Source organism: Chelon labrosus (genome assembly GCF_963514085.1).
Source record: "Chelon labrosus genome assembly, chromosome: 14".
Classification (NCBI taxonomy): Eukaryota; Metazoa; Chordata; class Actinopteri; order Mugiliformes; family Mugilidae; genus Chelon; species Chelon labrosus.
In genome coordinates this window covers 14,581,828-14,592,930 of record NC_140347.1, presented here as the reverse complement: position 1 = coordinate 14,592,930, position 11,103 = coordinate 14,581,828, and the positions used below count along the sequence as shown (strand labels likewise).

The window sequence follows — 11,103 nt, the reverse complement described above, 5'->3', positions numbered from 1 at the left end:
CAGCATATTTTCCTTAATAGACATGAAAGCAGGACTTCATTCCTGGAACATGAAACATGTATGTTGAGTAATCCACATGGGACCCAGTCTGTGTCAGACCACCCTCGTTTTCTGCTCCTGCTGCACGTGTTGGGCACTTTCAGAGCGACTGCCCCCTGGTGGTGGAGCACAGTAACAACAACAGCAGCTCTCGCTCTCTCAATTCCCATTTACTTGTTTCAAAGTTAAAATAAAACTGATTAAATGTATTACCTTGAATTTAGATAGATGCATTAATTTATTTCTTATCTTTATTTTGTATGTGGCTGCAGTTAAGACACCGAAAAATTAGCTAACCTCACACACTTTCTACACGTCGTTGGCTCTTTGCGATGCAGCTATAAGAAAAAAAAAAAGGACAAATCACTGTTTAAAAAGTTGTTTATTGTTGTGGCATTGTTTTTTTTTTTTTGCTCCCTTTAAAAAGGCAAACAATCAGCACAAGTCAAGAGGTAGAAATCATCAGTCTGAAAGAAAAACAGGGACCGACACACGCACACACACATTATCACACACACACACACACACACACACCCACACACACACACACACCCACACAATCTTTTAATTTTTTTGCAAGTTTCCACGCTCACATCAATACTGTCCACTTGCAGCTTACGCAACAGTGTCCCCTCCAGAATTATACATGCCGATACGTCGCCCAACATCCAACGGCGTCCGCTCCGTGCACAAACGAGAAATAAATAATATGCATCGTGTTGGAGAACCCCAGAGGACGCGGGAACCCGTTCTTCAAATAGACCTCATGACTGTAGCGGCTGATTGGCTGATCGCTCTCTTTAGATAGGACTACAAACAATATATTAGCTGTGCCAGGTTGGTTTATAGTAGTGTTCAGATGAGACTAAAGAAGGGACAACAACAAAAAAAATTAAAATAAAATACAGTAATGGTAGGTGGGTAAACGCGGGATAAAACATCCTGTGCTAATACTTGATGTTACAAAGAACATGTCAGAAACAGCTGATGCAAACGATATTATAATGATTTGAATAACGGAAATTAACGGAACAAACCACGCATTAACTGGAGGCTTATTTGACCCAGGAGATCTTGAGACAGCGAGCGATGAAGGCGTAGGTGTCGGCCACCTCCTGGATGACCTTGCTGGTGGGCTTGCCGGCGCCGTGGCCCGACTTCGTGTCCACGAGGATGAACAGCGGGTTGGCCTGCTTGGGGCTGCGGCCCACGACGTGCTGCAGCGTGGCGATGTACTTGAGGGAGTGGAGGGGCACCACCCGGTCGTCGTGGTCCCCCGTCAGCAAGAGCACCGCGGGGTACTGGACGCCGTTGCCTTCTGGGATGCGGATGTTGTGAAGCGGGGAGTATCTGGAGGATAGAAGCGAGGGGGGGGGAGTCAGAAACCATCGCTGCGTTTGTCAGGACTGAAGCCAGACTTACAGGAGAAGTTTATTTTGACCAACTAATCAATTAACTAAACTGTTAATTGATTAGTAGAATAAAAAGAAAAGCTGATGTCATTTAAACTGAGACTTAAACTTCTTCTCCTGGTCTATTCCTGGCTCGGTTATTGAGTCACGGTTTAGTCACGGCTCTCATCTACAGAGGATAATGAAATCAAGCTGGTAACTCCTGGAATTAGACGTGAAATTAATGCGATGTGCTGGGATGAAAATGAAAAAGCCTAATCACCCCTCTCCGCTGCTACAGACAGCGTTTCCTTTACATTACGTATCTGAACTCCGGTCACAGAGAACACCTACTTGATGAGCCACTCGAACTGCTCCTTGTTCTCCGAGCAGCCAAAGTCCGTCGTCCAGGCGTGGCCGATGGTGAACTTGTGGAACTTCAGCATGTCCATGACGCCCACCTGAGCGACAGCGCAGCCGAACAGCTCCGGCCGCTGGTTCACGCAGGCAGCTGAGGGGACGACACGGGAGCCAGAAACGTCAACTAGACCGCTCGCCAACCGGGCGCGCGTTATTCTTCGGGAGAGGGAGAGGCGTACGTACCTACGAGCAGGCCGCCGTTGGAGCCTCCGTTTATGGTGAGTTTGGAGGAAGAAGTGTATCCCTCCTTGATGAGATATTCAGCTGCACACTGGAAGTCTGTGAAGCAGTTCTGCTTGTTCGCCAACATGCCGGCTGAAGAAGAGGACACAGAGTAGATAAATGAAGGATTTAAAGATCCGCTTCAGGCAGGTGTGAATATAAATAAAACATCCTGCTTAGAATAATGTCTAAGCCTCTTGCCTCATTGAACAACCACAAATATATGAATAAGAGTTCATCTTTCAGTCCAAAATCACTAAAATAACGACAGGATACAAGCATCGGACCCCGCACTTCCTGAGGAAACTGAAGCAGGAATCACTTCCCACCAGCATCCTCACAACCTTCTGCAGAGGCGTGGTGGAGAGTGTACTGACATACTATATATCCTCGTGGTGCTCCAGCTGCACGGTGGCAGATAAGAAGGCCATGCAGAGGGTAGTGCAGCAGTGCAGAGGCTTGTCCGAGAAGAAGAAAAAGAGACCCTTCCTCTCAATTAACTCTTCGAAACTGCTGCCATCAGGCAAACGGTGCCAGAGCATTGAAAGCAGAACCAACAGACTGCTCTGTGCACTTTACTTTAACACATATATATTTATTCTCTTTTACTCATTTGAACTAAGTCTTTTACTTATTCAGCTGCACGGATTTCTGAGAGAAAAGCTGACAGTCTATGTCAAATGGAAACCATTCGTATTTAATGTCTGTCTGTGTCGGGATCCTAAAGTTGCACTTGAACACACCGCAGAGACTCCAGCTGATGGCTAGCTGATATAACTCTCCATACCAGCAGGGGGCAGCACCGGGAAACGCTACAAAGCATACAGAGCTGGGAGTGCAATAAACCTGCAGTTCCATTCACTCGAGATGATCATGTTGTTAAAAAATAGTTGTGCGCTTGAATGTTGACATGCAGATGTAAAAACAGAAGACCAACAAGATCTGACGTGGATTCATCAAGCTGAAACTGCTAAAAAGGCATTAACAGTGATGTCCACCAGCCTCTACACTAGGGCTGAACAATATGGACAAAATTTCATATCTCGATATCGATAACATTTTTTTAAAAGCCCTCTTTCGAGACTGTGTACACGGGTACCATGTCTTTTGCAATGTGGTATGTTATAGTGTCTGTGATGTGTTTATGTCTGGTGGACGTCGACTCATACGGTAACGCTACTGAACGCATCAGCAATCAAACTTTGATTGGGCTTCTTTTGGGATGACTGAGAAGTCCCCGGTGTTTCTCGCAATACACTCTTCGTGCAGCACGCGATGGTGTTGTTTCATGTGGTGAAACATCTCGTGCTATCTTGCTTCGTCGCAATTTTCGCCAAGCGACCAGCACAACACCTCGCTCTGGTTTACGTCATCGTTTTTAAATCCAAAATACCCCCAAATAATGGAAGATGATTTATGTTTTGGCACCAAATCAGATTTTGCACTAGTGACACGGGAATCAATCGTCGCTCCCATCCCGAGCCCACAAAAATACTCCCGTCATATCCCGATCACGTGACTGCCCCCCAACAAAAATCCTGTCCCGCAAAATCACGAGAGAAAGACTCCCAAATCCCGTCCAGCTCCATATGTTGTTGTCTAAAGTTGGGCATTAGTTGAAGCTAATATTGGGCAATATCTTGAATGTTCATATCTAGATACAGATACGATAACGATATATCGTTCAGCCCTACTCTACACGACACCGTAGTCGGGCAGAGAAGCTCTGTCCCGCTCCACGGACAAAGCATCAGCATCAGGATAAATCAGTCGTGCCCTTTATCTGGTTTGTTCTCATGTTTAAGGTTATAACTAAGCGTCACCTTTGTGCCAGGTCTCCCCGTACTCTCCTCCTCCTCTGATGTTGGCAACAGCCAGGACTCCTCCCAGATGCCTGACGAAGATGAGCCGGGAGACGCTGTAGCTGGGCGTGATGGAGATGTTGAAGCCCCCGTAGCCGTACAGGAACCCCGGGTGGGAGCCGTCCAGCTTGATGCCCTTCTTGTGAACGATGAACATGGGTATTTGAGTGCCGTCCTTGGAGGGATAGAAGACCTGACCAGAAACAGAAAGACGGGGTATCAGCAAAAAATAAAGGGGGCTGAAAAGAAGTGAAGGAACTATCAAGGACGGTACAGCTTAGTGTCTCTTTATGTGTCTTTGTGTCCGAGTGAAACGTGGACAAAGAAGCTCTCCGAACATATTTTCACATTTGCAAGGTTATTTTCTCGCCTGTAATTTACTTCTCTTCTCTCTGGCACATTGCTCCCGTCCTCTAATTTCTTCTCTATTATAACCCATGCAACTCTGTGGTACGACTGTATAGCATGATAACTGCTTTTGATTTCGTCTTCCCTCCGATCGTGAAAACAAGATAATCGTAATAAAGCGATCATTCTGCCGCACGCCGTGTCCTGTGTGGTAAATTCAGCGAACCCTTCCATCTCCACCTGCGCGCTCCGCTCCGCTCCACCCCCGCCTGAAAGATTTCACTTTCAACCACACCGGTGCGTATTGCCAGTGGGTGTTTGGAAAAAAAATAAAAAACACGTAGAAGAAGACGACGGCAGAAAGGCAGCCTTTGATCGGGAAGAAAGGTAAAGCGAATTCTGTGGAGTGGAAACACTTTGGTTTCGAGGAATCTGACTCGGAGCAAACGAAGATATTGTGTAAGATATGTCATGCGACCGTGTCTGCACCTCAAGGGAACGCGAGCAATTTATTTAACCATTTAAAGTCCACACACAGAGTAATACATGACCAAGCAAGTGCACCATAGCTGGAGTTGGGTTTTTTATGGTAAAGAGGAGTAATTCTGTTTCAGTGTACGGTACTTCAAGTCTGGGATAGTGTTTATTCTTTACATATTATTTAATTCATTTTATTAATCTATTTTTCTCTTATTTAATTGTATTCTTCTTGTTTTTCAGTTCAGACTTATCGTGTTAAAAGCAAAACCAGAGTTAAAAGTTCAATAAATGCTTGTTCTCAAATATCAATATCAATCAAAATAATCGTGATTATGGTTTTTGTCATTATCGAGCAGCCCTACTAAATGATGATGTGAACTTTTACCACGATGACTTGAAAGTTAATTGTGTGGCTAGGCCTGTCACGATAACAAAATTTGCTGGACGATATATTGTCCCACAATTAATTGCTTTTTGAGACCATTTATTCACTAATGTAATGGTAATATGGCAACAAACTTTTATTTCTCAGGAGTACTTAACATTGTAAGTGGAATGTCAAGAACTTTTAAATATCCTAAATAAATAAAAACAAACGTAACGTAGTGAACTACACTCTCTGTGAGCGCACACCATTTTGCGCTGTTTCGTTTGTATTCACGTTGTCGACCAAACGCCTCAGTGAGTGTTGACTGTCGGGGCGAAGGCTTCTCTGCATCTCGAGGAGTAGTTTTTTTTTCCCCGTTTAAAAAAACTGGACTGGATGGTTGTGTTTCAGGTGCGCGTACATGTTGGTTGTATTAGCTTTTTTTCGTTGCCACTACTTTCAAACAAATGCGACATACTGGCTCGTCCGTGGGACATTCGGTTTAAATCCGAAATGTTCCCACACTGGGGCTGTGGCATTCTTCTTTGAAATCATCCGTTTTATTCCTGCTAATTTCTACCTTACTAAACACTGAGACAAAGACTGGATGACTGACAGGAGGGTTCACTCCATTCATTATCCTGTGGAACCAACGCGTCTAGTTGTCATGCAGCCTGTTTGGTAGAGAGAGACGAGGAAAAACAAACACGCACGCACATGGCAATATATCGAGGCTGGCAAAATTATCGTGTTCGTTTTCATTTATCGTACGATTAATCGATTTATCGATTATCGCGACAGGCCTAAGTGTGGATGATTTTGGATAGCTCTCAAAATGCTAAAAGTCTCACACTGGCACAGACAGGTCATTTATGCAGAATTAAATGTAAACTTAATATATAAAGTGTTTATGACTGTAGAAGGGGAATCTAGGAAAGAAAATATGAAATTTTAAGCTGGAAGTCAACGCCACACTTGATTCTAGTCACCTGGGTCGTCTGGTAGTCGGAGGGGTTGAAACCTTTGACGGTGACCTCTCTGAAGATGTGGGGCTGTAGAGGCTCCTTGGTCAGGTCACAGTGGTAAATGATGGCTGGATGGAAGAAGGAAAAATATCAACCTTTTCTAAATCACTTGAGCAAGCTGTGAGAAAATGACATTTCTACAGTTTGAGGAAACAATCTGAATTTAAAACAACTGTACTGCAGCAAAATAATCCTCTGAAGCATAACTAATCCTACAGGCTTTAGGAGAATTGTTAGTAATTTCCCCAGTGATTTTTCCCTTCTTTGCCTCGTATATTATCCTTAGTTAATCCAATTTTGCAGCACTTCAACTCTTTAACTCCTAAAACTTACAGTTATGCTAATCTACTACATTTGTGTGATCTGGTACCTGGGGACAGGAAAGACGTAAAGTAGTAGAAGATCTCAGAGTCCCTCTTTCGTCCTGTGAAGCCCACGACGGAGCCAACATCAAGAGGGAAGGTCCTCAGCTCCTCCCCTGAGCTCAGACGGTACATTTTCAACACATTCTTCACGTCGTGGAGGAAACACACAAACAGGTAGCTGGAGTACGTGCAGGTGGCGAACACTGCGGGGAAGACACGGCGAAGAAAACACAGCAAGGAGGGGGGAAGTTGAAATTTGATCTGCATAAGAATCCTAATGCTTTAACAGCGCCGGGCGTCGCATCCTCTCACCGATGACGTCTTTGTCGTGTTGAGGGATGAGCTCCTTCCAGCTGCTCTGATCGGGAGAGGCGAAGTCGATGTTGATGAGTCTGTAACGCGGGGCGTCCAAGTTGGTTTTGAAAGTGAACAATGTGCCCTCGTTGGTCACGTATTCGTACTCGGCGTCAAAGTTGTCGATTAACTTCACCCACGGCAAAAGTCCTAAACATGTAAGGAGCAATATAAGTGCTGAGCATGCACAATTACAACACACGATCAACAAACACACATAATAACACACCTGTAATACCCTGAGGAGTGGTCTCCAGGTCACAATACCACAGTCTGTTGACAGGATCACAACCTTCTCTGATAGACAGCAGCACGTAGCGCCCGTCATCTGATACCTGGGATACATACACGTGAAATTAATAAAAACACTTGAGCTCTGCTTGAGTGACTTATTTTAAGAAGCAATAAGAATACCTCAGCCCCACTCATCCATTTAGGGTGATCAGGAAACTCGGCGCACAGGACGTCCTCAGACTGCGGAGTTCCCAAAACATGAAAGTACAGCTTCTGATACAGGTTGGTGGAGGTCTCAGTGCCTGACAGTGACGGCATATTTTAGTTTAATCAGTTTAATGACTTTAACAATACATTTTGTTCTATATATGTGAGCTTTACCAGTTTTTTGTTATTAATTATAATTAGGGATGCACAGAATATTCAGCCACCGAAGATTTTCGTCCGAAAATGGCCCAAAAGTGCATTTTCGGTTTTCGGCCAAAAGACTTTTATCGCCGAAACAACGCGGCCGAAACAGGAAGTTGTGATGATGCAAGCAACAACCGCAGCCAGCACGGGCATGTCTGCCGTGTGGACGTATTTCAATATATAAAGTATTATATACATATTATATAAAGACCCAATGATAGCGATTTGCAAAACGTGTGATGCTGAAACTTCAAGAGCCGTGCATCTGGAAAGTCGGGTTTAATTTATCACCTGAAATCCAAACATCCAAGTGAGGAAGTTTCCCAGTGATGGTGCCGGTGCCCATTACATCGAAGGCAGTGCGGGTAGATCGCGTGGCATTGGAAAAAAAAACAACTGTCTAATCATTTATCTGCTGCACTTCCAAAACAAACAGCAAGACAAACGTTCATCTTTTTGTTTTGTTTTTTCACTTTTTATTGCGACATGCCCGAATTTAAGACAGTGGTTCCCAAAGTTGGGGGCGCGCCCCCTAGGGAGGTCGCAGAGCCATTGCAGGGGGTTCGCAGGGCGCGGATGGAATTAGAGGGTGACAATTTTTCGGGACTCCCGCGAGTCACGGTATTCCTGCGGGAGTCAATTTCACTGTTGACAACGTGATAGGTACGGGAAAGAGCAAATAATCAACGGGAGCGGGCGGGACTGGGACGGAGCCGGAGATTAAATAAAAAAAATGACGCTGCAATGCGGTGAGTGCGCCCAACTTTAGACAACAATTTAGGGAGCAGGACGGGATTTGGGAGTCTTTCTCTCGGTATTTTGGGATGGGATTGATTCCCGTGTCACCCTCTACATGGAATGACTAAAGGACACTGCTAGCGATGAGATGGACAAGTTTTTGACGGGCTCCCACGCAAACGCAAACCTGTTACACTGAACATATTACACAGTAAAGTTTACTCCCAAAATGGGAGGCGTGAAGATTTTCTTATGTACCAAAGGGGGGCCCAGCAGAGAAAGTTTGGGAACCACTGAATTAAGACTACTGTCTTTCTTAAAGGGACAGCACTGTTCTAAAGGTGTTGTTCTCCATTTTCGGTTTTTGGTTTCGGCCAAGAATTCTCATTTCGGTGCATCCCTAATTATAACAGATATTCATGGCAGCCAGAGCAAGATTTCCCTGTCTTACCGTCACTTTTGCCCTCCTGGTCTGGGTAGGAGTTGTAGAAAAGACCCTTCCCGTCATGAGTCCAGGACATGCAGCTGAACTTGACTCGCTCGAGGCGGTCCTCCAGAGTCACGGCACCTTCGACGCGCAGGAAGCGGATCTCCACCCAGTCGGACCCGCTGGCGCTCGTCCCATACGCCAAGTACTCCCCGTCCTCAGAGAACGCGTAGCCTTGAAGGAGTTAGAAGAACAGACATGTTAATAAACACCTAGCTGCAAGCACGGACGATGTAAACAGCAGCTTATGTCTGGAGATGGACAATTTAATCTGCATTACCACATCAAGCAAATATTCCCGAGATATAATTATGCACAGTGTATTTATATCCAACGATAAAATACAGCTTGTCTTGTTAATACCTCGCAGGGCAACCGTGCCATCGTCGGAAAACGTGTTCGGATCCAAGAAGACTGTGGGCTCAGCATCCAGGCTCTCCTGCACATACATCACACTCTGGTTCTGCAGGCCTGTGTTGTAGAAGTGAAAGTACCTATAAATAAGGGGAGAAATTTACAAAGGGTTGTTTAGGAGCTCCGCAGGTATCGTTCAAATCATCCCGGGTCAATCACAGTCAGAGCCGGGATTGTCTTTGCTACCGTTATGTTATTTCAGAACGAATCCCGAGGCACCAACGACAGTCCGCCTCACCTGCTCCCTCTCTTGAAGGGACAGCTGTACTTGGGATAGTCATACAGCTCCGTCATGCGCTCCTTGAACAGGTCCCGCACCTCGCAGCACTCCAGAAACGGCAACGTCAGCTTGTTCTGAGCGGTGACGAAAGCCTGGGCGAAAGATGGCACGAGATATATGTTCTGTTTTTTTTTTTCTCTCACACATCAGCGGATTACCATCTCTGCTGCCAGTTTCCAAGAACCAGACAGTACACAGATTGATCTGTACAGCTCGGCTCAGTAAAACCAGAACAGGTGCTTATAAGTTCAGGACAAGAGGAGGCTCCGGGTTTTACTCAGAGGCGATATCGAGATCAGTCAGTGAAGCCGGCTTCTCGGGGACAGGCCCCTGGTGATATCAATAAAACCGTGAGCCGCCGGGTTTCGATGAACTTTACGCGATCCTTGTATGAAGTAGAAGAGATGAGCAGTGCTTGTGCCACTTGGAAAATCATTGCACACTACAGGTGGTGCACTGTTTACAGTTTGCAATATTACAAACTAGCTAGAGTGAGAAAAATATTTTAATAAACTGCAAGTAATGAGAGTTTACCTGTGTCTTTTCACTGTCTGGGTCCTCCAACCAGCTGTATGGATCTGGCACTTTGCTGCCATGGTAATCATCCACCTGTGACAATCAGTAATGACAGTTGTTAAACTAGCTAGGTGTGGCAAATGCAAATATAATAACAATAAACTAAGCTATTACAAGTTCAGTTTGGCTAGCAAATAGCATAGGAAACACGTTAGCATGTGAAATTATATGGGTTAGTTACAGAAGAAGCTAACGGCTAAACGTGAAATACACTGCCCATGCATTTGTCAACACAGGCTGCCAGAGCCGGCTAAGCTAACTAGCATGCTAACAAAGCAGGCGCCCGCGTCAATGAATGAAAACGCATGATGATTAGGCAACCCGGCTTATTAGCATGCTAAAGCTAGCTAGCGACGGGCGTGCACTTACGACTGCCTCGTCGCGGTACGCCTGCGGATACTGAAAAGACATCTTGGAGGCGAGTTTTCGGGAGTTGCGCAACCAGAAGAGTTGACTCAGAGGGTGAAACGGTGATTTGGAAATGAGTCTCCGGGTCCTGCAAAACATCAACCCGAGGCGCTGAGGCGTTATCAGACACAGGATGATGATGATGATGATGCCCCCGGTTTGCTTACACACAGTCAACGAGCGCTTTGAAGAGGGCCCAACACTCAACACGGATCCCACAGCGCCCCCTGTTGGTGGTGGAGGGTAAGAGTAAGACGGGCGTCAAGACAATGGACAGAACAACGACAAAAAAACAAGGCTAAGCTGGTTAAGCCTTTAAACCAGAGGGATATAAAACTCTAAGTATTCATTTAAGCAGGCGGTTAAGATGAGTTTAATTAACACGTTTAACGTTTTAACGTGGGTAGTTTGATTGTGATTCGCAGTAAAGACACTAATTGGGGCAGTAAGTACACAACAACTCAGCCACAACATTAAAACCCCTGACAGGAGAAGTAAATAACATTCACCATCTTGTGACAATTCAATGCTCTGCTGGGAAACTTTTGGACCTGGCATTCATTCATGTGGATGTTAATTAGACATGTAGCACCCACCTAGACCAGACCAGGCACCCCCACCCCATAGTAATGACACTCCTTGATGGCAGCAGCAGCCATCCCCAGCAGGATGCAGCCTGACA

At 45.4% G+C, this 11,103-nt stretch overlaps 1 protein-coding gene across 2 annotated transcripts; it reads right to left on the bottom strand.

Annotated features, from left to right (window-relative positions):
• Positions 1–402: 402 nt before the first annotated feature.
• Positions 403–10,546, bottom strand: prep (prolyl endopeptidase). Of its 2 annotated transcripts, XM_084560216.1 has the most exons (15): positions 10,383–10,546; positions 9,972–10,046; positions 9,396–9,529; positions 9,107–9,237; positions 8,708–8,917; positions 7,288–7,409; positions 7,103–7,208; positions 6,832–7,023; positions 6,525–6,722; positions 6,119–6,222; positions 3,896–4,127; positions 2,034–2,165; positions 1,785–1,941; positions 1,077–1,389; positions 403–904 (listed from the first exon to the last, which is right to left on the bottom strand). In XM_084560216.1, exons 1-14 carry the CDS (start codon positions 10,518–10,520, stop codon positions 1,095–1,097), a joined length of 2,226 nt encoding a protein of 741 aa, XP_084416342.1. In that variant the 5' UTR covers positions 10,521–10,546; the 3' UTR covers positions 403–904; positions 1,077–1,094. The 2 variants fall into 2 exon arrangements, with proteins under 2 accessions (XP_084416342.1, XP_084416341.1); XM_084560215.1 differs by having other exon boundaries at positions 403–1,389.
• Between the last annotated feature and the right edge of the window lie 557 nt (positions 10,547–11,103).